At 41.6% G+C, this 11,234-nt stretch overlaps 2 protein-coding genes across 2 annotated transcripts in view; one reads left to right on the top strand and one right to left on the bottom strand.

The window, feature by feature from the left end:
* Positions 1 to 1,418: 1,418 nt before the first annotated feature.
* Positions 1,419 to 9,981, bottom strand: cyldl (cylindromatosis (turban tumor syndrome), like). Its single transcript, XM_070908523.1, has 15 exons — positions 9,791 to 9,981; positions 9,077 to 9,523; positions 7,748 to 7,987; positions 7,170 to 7,248; positions 6,907 to 7,079; positions 6,539 to 6,704; positions 5,732 to 5,873; positions 5,423 to 5,533; positions 5,246 to 5,337; positions 4,599 to 4,662; positions 4,359 to 4,491; positions 3,706 to 3,814; positions 3,499 to 3,617; positions 2,742 to 2,955; positions 1,419 to 2,654 (listed from the first exon to the last, which is right to left on the bottom strand). The coding sequence occupies exons 2-15, from the start codon at positions 9,491 to 9,493 to the stop codon at positions 2,470 to 2,472; spliced, it is 2,244 nt and encodes a 747-aa protein (XP_070764624.1). The 5' UTR covers positions 9,494 to 9,523; positions 9,791 to 9,981; the 3' UTR covers positions 1,419 to 2,469.
* A 1,025-nt stretch (positions 9,982 to 11,006) lies between these two features.
* Positions 11,007 to 11,234, top strand: part of zc3h3 (zinc finger CCCH-type containing 3) — a 51,771-nt gene continuing 51,543 nt past the window's right edge. The window contains exon 1 of the mRNA XM_070909428.1: positions 11,007 to 11,052. Coding sequence (XP_070765529.1) covers positions 11,007 to 11,052 — 46 coding nt within the window. The remainder of the gene's footprint in view (positions 11,053 to 11,234) is intronic.

Below are 11,234 nucleotides of genomic sequence, written 5' to 3'. Positions count from 1 at the left end.
ACAATATTCACCAGAAAATGGTCATCGTTTCTTGTACTTAATCTAATACTTAACATGACTTGTGTTTATGTCTTTTTCCGACAGGTGGCCTGGCCAGGTGACAAACCAACCATTTTTTCATTTACAAGAACTTGACACTCTTGGTTGTACAAAATGCTTTGGGTTTGACTGCTGGTGACTCTGCTTGAGCTTCATCTGAAAGGCTTCTTCCCAATTTTAAATTGCCAGCCACCCTGTACCTTCCTCTCGCCTCTCAGCGGAGAGAGAGGGCATCAGTAAGTGAGGAGGTTCGTGCTGTCCCTCAGTGCAGCGGTGTGATCCCTTCTCAAGAGGAAACAGGACTTCCTGTTGTGTTAAATGTTTCGTGTCCCCATCACTTCAGATATTGTTTCCAGTGCTTTGTTCTGACCTTCTTTCCTACAAATATCATTTTTAGACTTTAACTATAACTAGACTATCATATATTTGTTTTAGACTTCATCTTTATGTGATTGGTTGACGATAGTATAAAGTAATTAATTTAACCCTTTGAACAACAGATGACGGTGTGGCTCATATCTGACCAGATATACAGATGGGTACAGTAGAGAAAGGCCATGTGGGGCTTTGCAGACAATATGGAAAATTCTACACCTCTAAAACTGATAGAAAGCCAAAGCAGAGATCTGAGGACTGCTGTGATGACAATGAGTTTTACTCTCACTTCACTTTAAAAATCTAACCAAAGAAAGTCACAGTTGCAACAGCATCGTTAAGCAGTCCAGTGTGGGAGGACCGGGATATGAATTTATGAAGAAGCTTTTCTGAAGACGCCTTGCACCTAAGATATGTTTTAAGTAATGAAAGTCAGTCCTCATGACAAAGCTCTAGAAATCAAAGTCATAAATACTAATAAAACCAAAAGTTTGTGGCCTGTGTGGTCTTTCCAGAGACAGATGCTAAATGAGATCATATTTCCTGCTGCTGAGGCACCAATAAAAAGAATCTCTGTTTTGTCATTACTGAGTTGCAGGAAACTGTGAGACATCCAGTTAATTTATGTCTTTAATACACTCAACTATTGACTTGTAGGCGTGCAGGGGACAGGAGCGTATACAGCTGAGTGTCATCAGCATATTTAATGGTAACAGTGGGTCTGTGGGTGATGTTGCTAACAAGGGACCAAGAATGGATCCCTGGAGAACCCCACATACAGTCAGCCTTTATAAAAGGTGCACAAGGCACTCAGGCGAATTTATGCATGTCAACATAAGGACAGCAAAGAAGTGAGTAAGAAGTTGAGTTTCAATCGATTTGGTTCAAGTTAAAAAGCAAATAAACACTGAGACAACCAGACACATGTTGTTCTACTCAATAATTTTGCAGATCAAAAGTTGAAGATTGTTAATTGTTAATAAAAGAAGCGTCTGGATTGGGCGTCTTTCATGGTGGTTTTTATGGCTGCTGGAAAAAATGTCAGACTGCTCCAGAAGTTTGGCTTCACCAGGAAGATATCCGGTCAAAGAATAAAGAAGTGATCTAATGGTGCACCATCGAGGCCAGTCAGTGTGCTAGATGTGAGTCCAAAGTGTGACCCTGGTTATAAATGAGCACAGTTGCATGCTGAGGGAAAAAATACCAAATATTCTTTTTTTCCTTTTTATGGTTTTCCTACATTAATTTGTAGCTATGCGTCTATGTATAGAAACGTACTTCTCTTTCAGTAGAAACACATGCTTTGTGTGTAGGATTGGGATATGTTTTATTACTTGTATTTATCATATTCATTGTACCGTATATCAGAATCCATAGCAATAAAGATGCAGTATAAATTGGAAGGTTTAGTCAGGACCCCTTCGAAGCCATTTGAGACAAGTTTTCCCAACTTTGTAATTAATCGAACCGTTATTCCAAACATCACAGCAGTTAGGATGCTGACAGATACAAAAGAGCAACATATCATTTCCTATTAATCAAGTATAATATATCTAATATAAAGTAACTGGTCTAGCCACAATCCTAAACCCTCATTAGTCAGAAACCATTAGGAAACAATGGTGAGATTACTAATCAAATTAACAGCACTGTATTTACAAAAGCACGGTGTCGTGGCATTTATTACAACGGGCCACTCTGAAATCTTCAGTAGATCTTTTCTGTCTGCAAAACTCATTCACTCTAAAAATAAAGCTTGAAAATGTAACTTTTAAAGATAATAATCAAACACCAAGACTAGAAAGTCCTAATATTACAGTGCAACATGTCACTTGTGTTTGCCAACGCATGTCAGTGATTGTCAGTTTCTTTATAGTGCAAAGATCACTGAGCAAGCCATGTCAGCTTTTTTTTTCAGACAATATTACAGAAACAATGTTGTTATAAATTATTAAATCCCGATAATACTTTCCCAGTACCAGGGCAGAAAATGATATATACGTATAGATATTTATCGACATATTGTGCAGTGTCCCAGCGCTGCGACGTGTCCCCTCAACGATAGAGACACATGCTGGTGCTCTGATACAGGTACATGTAGGCGTCACAAAAGAGACGCTTAGCCACACCTTTCATGTCTCGAGGCACCTGATTGGCCAGCTCCACGGGAGACATTTCCAGGTACACGCCGACCTCAGGGCAGGCGTGAACCTCCGGGATGTTGAAGCCGTCTCTCTCTCCTGAACACAGCACACAACTGAGCGTACAGAGAAGTACATGGAGGAAAGGTGCACGTAATGAGGCAATCATAACAACAGACCACTCACCTTGTCGATCTGCCATGCTGTCAAAGAAGATCCAGTCTTGGCTGTTTGGTCCGTATTTGATGAAGGACACGTAGTGGCTGGTCTCGATGCAGAGCACGGCGAACAGCTCCAGCTTGTCTCTGGTCAGAGCGTGAGGTACGCTGTAACCACAGTAACCCTTGGGGACTTCCAGAGAAACTAGTTGATGGGACCGGCGCTGAGGATGACTGTGCACCTGGGAAAAACACACACATGCAGTTAGGGCTGCAGCTGATGATTATTTTCATAATAATATCAACAGAATGGTTTCATTGAATTTAATAAATGATTTATTACAACATTTAATTGATTATCAAAATGGCTGTCAATTGCCAGGGTTTCAGCGCGTCATTCTACACCCAGCAGTCTATAAATCGAGGGTATTTGTACTAATCCCACTCCGCTCTCAGTGGCAAACATGAAACATCTGGCTTTATGACAAAAAATGGAACACAAGATTAGGTTGAAAATCAAGCACAGAGTATATTCAAATTCAAGCATATTGCTAACCCTGAAAACATAACAGTTTTTGAAGACTTGTAGGAACCCTGGGTTTGTTTCCTCCCTGTAACACAGCTCTACTCCTTAACAGCAGCCAGAGCCGGTGAAGTGGTGAGGAGTTGGTTTGTATCACATGGAAAAGTGATGTCAATCCATACCATCTATACTCAACAAGCCCTTAATTATGCTAAAAACAGACAAAATGACTCGGGTGTCCAGACAGTGAAACAAACTGCACCTGAGATGAACACGTGTTGCAGAAGATTTTGAATCCCGTCTGGCTGAAAAGGGGATCTTTAAAACATTCGATGCACTCTTGCTGGGCCAAGTTTCCACACAGGATGCACTGCTGAGGACCTGAAAAACACTCCACATGTTCTATTCACTGTGGCCATTTGTGTTAAATCATGTTAGTCTGTATGTGTGTTTGTGTGTTTAACTGTACCTTCAGAGAGGAGGTCAGTGATGTCCAGCTCCAGAGAGGGAATGATCTTGTCAAACATCTTGAATTTCTTCCCAAAGCGAGGCATCTGGAGGATGAGGCAGGATGGCACCTGCAATTATAAGACAATGAAATGAGAAGATCACACACGGCGCACACAGAATACATCTAGAGCATCTGCTGAGATAACTGTCCAACAGAGCCATCTGCTGGAGAGTCATCCTAAGAGGGAGAGCATCAGATAGACAGATCTCCTGACCAGAAAGATGAAGAAATCTAGGAATATGTTGGTACTGAAACAAACAGTCAGTTTGAATTTCATAAGTAATTGTTCTACAAAAGTATAAAAAAATGACACAAATGTGCTTGTGACAGCTTTAAAAATGCAAAGATTATGGTGTTTTATTCTAATCGTAGTATAGTATCATAGTATTATTATTCGACGTCATGCTTTTAGCAGAGCTGGCAGCTGAACCACCAACTCTACAGGCCATCGAGTAAGCCTTCCACTGAGCTGCAGTAGTTGGTTAAATGAAGAAATAACGTTGTAAATGATCACTACCAGTTTAATTAACGTTCAGTTTAACCTGATAAAAAGAGAAATCGCTACATCAAATAACACAAATGTGGTTAATTAGCGTGTAAAGTGATCTCACCTCTGCCAGCTTGAGTCCTGCACTGTAGAAGGAATGCTCCAGCAGCTGCTGGACTGTAGGCAGCACCAGACTGTGGTTCTGGTCCAAGAAGATCTGATAGCAGTAACTCTCCTGCACTTTCCCACCCGCTGAGCTAAATGGGAGACAAATGTGAAGCCTGAATGCAACTTTCTTTAAAGGCTCACTGTATTCAAGCTATGTAGTGGGAAACAGTATTTAGCTGTGGTGTTGTAACTGTACAGTTTGAGTAGAGGATCCAGTGCAAGAATGTGGTGCATGATGACAGTAAGGAACTCTTCTGGATCTGAAAGACAACATCAACAGTCACTTTAAACCGACTCTTGATAAACAGATATCTGCATGTGAATGCTGAATCTGTAGGCACAAGATTTTGGTATCGGAAGAGTTCTGGTTGCCGTTTCCAGTCCGTTTGTAGTCGGAGTGATATTGACCAATCGTGTTTGAGTGTGCTTGGGTTGCATGCAGGTAAACAGTCCGTGTGAAGAGCAAAAGAGGCAGAACGCATTAGCTGAAATACAATCTCTGAACCCATTGGCTATCGGCAGACAATGATTTAGCTTTTTATCAATCTCGGAGCCCTAGAGATTAGCTTTTTATTAGCTTTTTAAAAATGTATCTGCATTCAAATCATTGTCAGATGATAGCCGACGGGTGCTGAGATTGATGACCAATGACGGGCGCACGGAAGAGGAAGTCTTGGTTCGGATATCCGCTATCCAGATATCCGCTGGCTACACCAGAAGCCCTGAAACATTGGCCATTGCCCCAAGAGGCTAAATTGTCGTCAGACAACAGCTGATGGGTTCAGAGATTGCTTTAAAACAAAAAACAAATCAGCTGTTTTAAAGCTGCCAGATTAAACTGACCCTTCTCGTCTGTGGTGAAGGAGTGACTGTAGCCGTGTTTCTGCAGCTGCTGCCGGAGCTTCATGACGTGCTGCCCTTCCACAAAACCCTTACTGCAAAGATCACACAGAGTATTTATACATTATTAAATCACCATATAAATAGTTACATGTTTTGCAAATACATAAGAGCACACACCTGCGGAGGGGATTAACGATGTCATGGAGCAGCGTTTTCTGAATTGGGGCATCTTGAGGTTCTGTTGATTTAAACAGCATGGAGTCCAACACAGAGGAGCAGGAAAACAAGCTGAAAGCACAGACAGAAACAGAGTTATGACACGAAAAACCACCACGTTACAGTATGTTCTAAAACTAAAGGCAGTTTTTAACAGTTTTTAATTTGGCTTCCTACGTTGAAATCAGCCAGTTTTGATTCCTTTCAGCTATACGTTACAAAAACCCTTGAAATGCATTTTATTTATCGTCACACGTTCATCATCCTGACCTGAAGAGGGCAGCATCCATGTAGCAGGAGTTGCAGTGGCCTTGGATCCCCCTCATTCGTCCAATCAAAATCGGTTTAACCTGCTCTGTGGTGATAGGAGGGACAGTCTCCAGCTTCCCTGTGCTGTGCTCTGTCTCTCTGTCTAAAGTAACACACACATAAACCATCATGTATGTAAACACAACATGCATGTCCAGCTGGTGATCATTGTTGATGCAGTGTTACCAGTTAGCAAAGGCAGCATTCTGCTATATGTGTGTTCTGTACTGTATTTAAGACATTGCCAAAAGTTTATATACACCCCCCCCTCTACTCAATCAAGTGTATTTTTGGTCTGGGGCTGTTTTCCATGCTTTGAGTTTGTGTTTGTGTCTTTCCTGTTTCAGCAGGACGATGACCCCGTACACAAAGCCAGCTGCATGAAGAAACGGTTTTCCCAGTTTGGTGTAGACGAACTCGACCGGCCTGCACACCCCCTGACCTCAACCCCACTGGTTCTGGACACGTTCAACTATCATTCATCATTTAAGATGTTAATGCTTTATCTGAGCTGACATGTTTGTTTTTTTTTTAGAATATATTTCATTACATTAAAATCATATAAATATAACTTTAAAAAAAAAACAATTAAAAACGACACAAAAGTTGGATATTTCCAAACTGCACGTCACTCTGCTGCCTACAGCACCACTGTGTCCACAAGGGGGCACTGGCTGCACACTCAATTCAAACAACAACATAACAAAATGGTGAACAAAGAGTTACTCGAGACTGAAACAGAAATGAGCCGATCAATCCCGTTCTGACCTGGGTCTTCCTGTTTCGGCATCCTCTCGCTGTGATTGGCTGATGTGCTCTGAAATCGTGAGTCGGGACGGCAGGAGCTAAGCTTCACAAACAGAGCTCTCTTGTGGGGACATTTGAATAAACGCTTACTTTTGAAGGTACCGTCACTCACTCCTTTGACCTCCTCCTGGAGACAGATACACACAGAAGAATAACGTCATTGCATTCAAGATTCAATGAAAAGCAATAATGTGCGATGGCTTCGAACTACTATAAACAATGAACTGTCACAACAGCACACCTAGGAGATGATGTGTTCCCATAATTGTACATTTGACATATTTCAATGAGATCTGAATCTGCACTGAACATGTCAGTATAAGTATTACCAGCTCTAGTCCAGCCATGGTTTCCTGTAGATCAGGCAGAGTGCCGATCCAGCGGATGATTCCATATGAATTGCCTTCAGCCAAGGTCACCTCGACCATAGAGTTCACACTCAGACCCATGTACAGATCACCAGTGTTTGGATCCACCAGGGCTGTGTCAACGTCCATGCTCTCTGGCTCAAATGTAAGAATATATTTGGGTCAGATTTATTACAAATGTGGGAAATACCTTCACACTTCATCATGTATAGAGTTGCTCTAACCTGCAGGCACCTCCCCCTTAGCAACCAACTGTAGTGGAACTTCTAGTTCGCCCCCTGTCTTTCCATTCTCATCTGTGTCCTGAAAATACCAACAAAGAAGAATTATAAATGTACTGCAAACTGCTAGCTTTGAACCGAAGGGGGTGACGCTGTTCATTTAAAATCTGCTTGTATCAGAGAACTCAAGGACGAGCAGGAGCAAACAAACTGTGACAGCATGGTGTCTGACGGCCACGACAGATAAGAGTAAAACAATTAATTATAAGCATCGTTTTATACACAGCACATACAGCTACTGAGCAGGAAGGATCAACAGTGATCATGTGATCAACTGTGAAGTCACAGAAGAGGCTGTGTTAAGAAGTTACATTGACTTTTAAGAACTTTTTATTGTTAATCACAAACAAAACATAAAAGAATGTACATTTTATTATTGTGAAAATATATAAATAAAAAGGAAACACAATTGGTCACATATTGGTAACAAGGAATGAAAAAGGAATGACTTTATTTTTAAACATTTCTTTTCCTTCAGAAGTTTTGGGCCATTTCAACTGAAAAACTGAAATATTTCTTACCGTGGAGATCCGAACAATATGTTTTCCATCCTTTTCCTGCACGTCCACCACCATTCCATGCCGACATTTATCGCTGATGAAGTAAGTGACTCTGTCCCCTGGGATTAGCGCCTCTGTTTCTGGTTGTGAGACAGGCTTGACTCTGGAGAATGGGGCAAAAATGCCACCATCTTTCACACAGGAGAAGAGGGTTTTATACATATAGGTCCCATTAGTATTGCCCTTCCCCTTGTCTTCTCCCTGTGGCAAAGAAGCAGAGCAGCACCCCTGAATTAAGGCCACACTCAATTCAACGCCTCTATAAATGGATCTGTACATTTCACTGTTAATGATACACATCATACAGTAGGGTCCAAAGGTCTGAGACCCCCAGTCAAGATACTTCTATTTTGCATTTGTTTTGAATGTAATACAATTTTTTTTCCATTACAAATGATAATATCAGCTTAACAATTTGAGTGAAAAGTTGCATCTTTGAAAAATGTACAGGAATTTTAAAACATCTTAGTCTTTGGTATGCCCCCCTTTTGCTTTAATGACAGCACGGACCCCACAAGTTTGTGCCAAACCTGATGACCCATGTTATCCCAGCAGGATTTGTTCCAAAGGGCTTCTTGTGAGGTCACAGAATGCTTGGCTTTCTGAGTCTTCAAGTGCCCCCCATACATAATTCAATGGGGTGGAGGAAAATCCATGACAGTCAGGACTCCTTGGTCTTCTTTGGTCTTCAAGTAGTTCTTGAGGTGTGTTTGGGGTCCTTATCCTGCTGCAGTATGAAGCCCTCTCCACAAAGATGCAGACCAGAGGGTACAGCAGGTCTCTGAGGAATGGAGGGGTGCTTCTCCTCGGTCGGGGTGTAGTCGATTCGCAGCAGGGGTCCAACTCCAGAGCAGGCAACCCTTGAATATTCCCAGCACATTGTTTCACTGTTGGTTTGATCCACTGCGGAATCATTCTCTCTCCTGTCCGTCTCCTTACGTACACCCTTCTGTTACTGCCAGAAATCTCTAACCTGGATTCATCGGTAAATAGGACCTTTCGTCATCCACAGTCCTAGCTGCTGATTGGAGGCTTTTAATGCTTTTTCAAACATAATTCAAGGTGCTAAACACCATATTTCATTATACGTGCTCAGTTCTGTGAACACCACAAACCCAATTCCATTCACCTCTGCTATGTTGGACTGGAAACAGAAATATCAGAGATGCACATCTCAAAACCTGAGCAAATGAAACTGAAGTGGTATGCATGGACAGATGCCAGCAGGGGAAAGCAGGGAAGAAAATGATTATTTTCTGATTCGGTTGCACCAACACTTTAAAGCCTCACCTGCAGTTCAACGCCAAAGAATATTCCTGTTAAGGGAGTGTAATATGTTGGATCTGCCAATCTTCCAATGAAGCGAATGACGCCTCTAAGCTTCTTTCCTCCTTCGTCGACAGTCACTGCAGTCCCTTCAGTGAGTCCCAGCGCTGTTCGAAGAGCATCTCTTTCTCTGAACCACTTCAGCCTCTCTGCGTCCTCAGGCAGGGCCTGCAGCAGCTCGGCTTCCTCTTCACTCAGCTCAGCCACGCTACTCACCTCTACGTCATTACGTAACGCGCAGCCCATGACCTGAACGGACAACTTTGTGGGAGGTGGTTGGAGGCCTGACCTAGACGAGTAACATATGCTGCCAGCATTGATGCGTCCTGGGGTTTCAGGTTTTCTTGTTATGATGAAGTACAGGTACCTCGTTGACGCCATGTTGCTGAGGCCAGGAGATGTAGCAGAGTACTGTAGAAACACACACACACACACACACACAGTGTACACACACAGGTGTTACTACAATAACAATACGCCTGTTATCAAATTTGCAGACAACACTCAAGCTAGCTAACTAGCTACAACACTGACTACAGGAGCTGCCGTCAGCGCGCAACGTCAAACAGAAACCATAGCAAACGTTAAATGTAACGTCAGTGGAGCAATTTTAATTGTTTTAATTCTAATTTAGATTTTTATCACTTTCTCAAACGCTTGCGACAAAGTTAGCGTTACCTTCACTTGTCCAGCGACTTTAAAGTTTGCCTTCTGTTCTATCTTCGCTCTTTTTGGTTTAACTTTCTGTCCAAACCAGCGACGTTAAGTTTCACTTCTGCTTTCATTTCAGAGCTGCGTCATCGGCTCTTCACGCTCCTCAGTTTGACTTTGTGAACCACGAGAAACGACTTGTTGACGATGGACTTCTTCGAAAGAGGTCATTAATGTTATGAAAGAATATTTTGTGATGCTGTTGTTTTCAAATCAGTGGACAGCCAGCAGCAAGTCATTAGACAAGTACATGTGTACATTACGCCCCTCAGCACGTTCTTACAGGCAGCCAATAGGCAGGTTTAGTCAGGTGGCACTGTGTTTAAATATGGTTATATGGGGTGTATAGTTTGAACAAGTTACTATCTCCGTGTTTGCTGTCTTGGCAGCTCCATTCTGTCGTTGGTTGTCGCTGAAAGTAAGTGTATTACTGTCTACCAGCTCAAAATTGTTGCCAAAATTGCGCCCAGAAAAAAAACCATGGATGCAGATTTGTATTGATTTATTTTTATCCCTTTACTTTTACTGTAGGACTGCCAAGAAGTTGTAATTGTAATGTCTGAAAGTATAAAAAATAAATGAATACAAAGGAACTACCAAAACCCAACAACTGAGCACTTTGAACATGTTGCATTGATTGGAAATATTATTCCTGCGGGTTGTACTCTGTGAGACAACACTTCTTCTTGATTTGGTGGTAACCTTACTTAATGTAATGGTAATGCACTGTACTATACCTCTGGTCTAAATTAGAGGACAGACAGACTTAGACAGACAGAGTTAAAGACAAACTGTTTGTCTTTACTGAAAGACAAACACTTTGTGATGAAAACTGGAAATTAAAAAAAAACAAAAAAACATACAGGATCGTTTTACAGTCTACAAATTAGGGTCACATTACACATTTTGTCTTTTTTGTTGTTGATTATTGATGTCTCATTTAATGTAACTAATATTCAACACTTTGAGTCTACATAAAATCTACCTTTTAATCCTGTGAAATAAAGTCAAAGAAAACTGACACCTGTGTCTCGATGAAATTCCAGCCTGTAAGATAAAACTGAGGGATGAACCTAACTAATTCCTGTTCTGACAGCGTTCTGCAATTGGACAGTACTGAACACATCATCCGCAAGGGACTATTTTTGTCGCTATTTGATGACGAAACGATTCAGTTGTAAACATGGAGGAGAGAGAAGCACTGAAGAGGCAAATTGAACTTCTACAAAGTAAATCTCACTTCTTTAATGTCGACAATTTGTTTGGTAGCAGCCGGGTTAGAAAACACTATTTGATTATTTCGCCTTTTAAATTCAGAGCTGTCGTGTGGATGTAAGACCCGCGTTTTTAAGTATGTCGGAAACCAACGTTAACCGTTAGCTTTGCCTCCAGCTAAAACTAACGTTAACGT

This window comes from Enoplosus armatus, chromosome 7 (assembly GCF_043641665.1).
Source record: "Enoplosus armatus isolate fEnoArm2 chromosome 7, fEnoArm2.hap1, whole genome shotgun sequence".
Taxonomy (NCBI): domain Eukaryota; kingdom Metazoa; phylum Chordata; class Actinopteri; order Centrarchiformes; family Enoplosidae; genus Enoplosus; species Enoplosus armatus.
This window is presented reverse-complemented; position numbering and strand designations above follow the sequence as displayed.

Coding starts and splice junctions, on each gene's coding strand:
- cyldl (XM_070908523.1), bottom strand. CDS start 9,493: ATGGCGTCAACGAGGTACCTGTACTTCATCATAACAAGAAAACCTGAA. Junction 5,534..5,731: donor ATGGATGCTGCCCTCTTCAG/GTCAGGATGATG, acceptor CTGTGCTTTCAG/CTTGTTTTCCTGCTCCTCTG. Junction 2,655..2,741: donor CAGCATGGCAGATCGACAAG/GTGAGTGGTCTG, acceptor TGCTGTGTTCAG/GAGAGAGAGACGGCTTCAAC.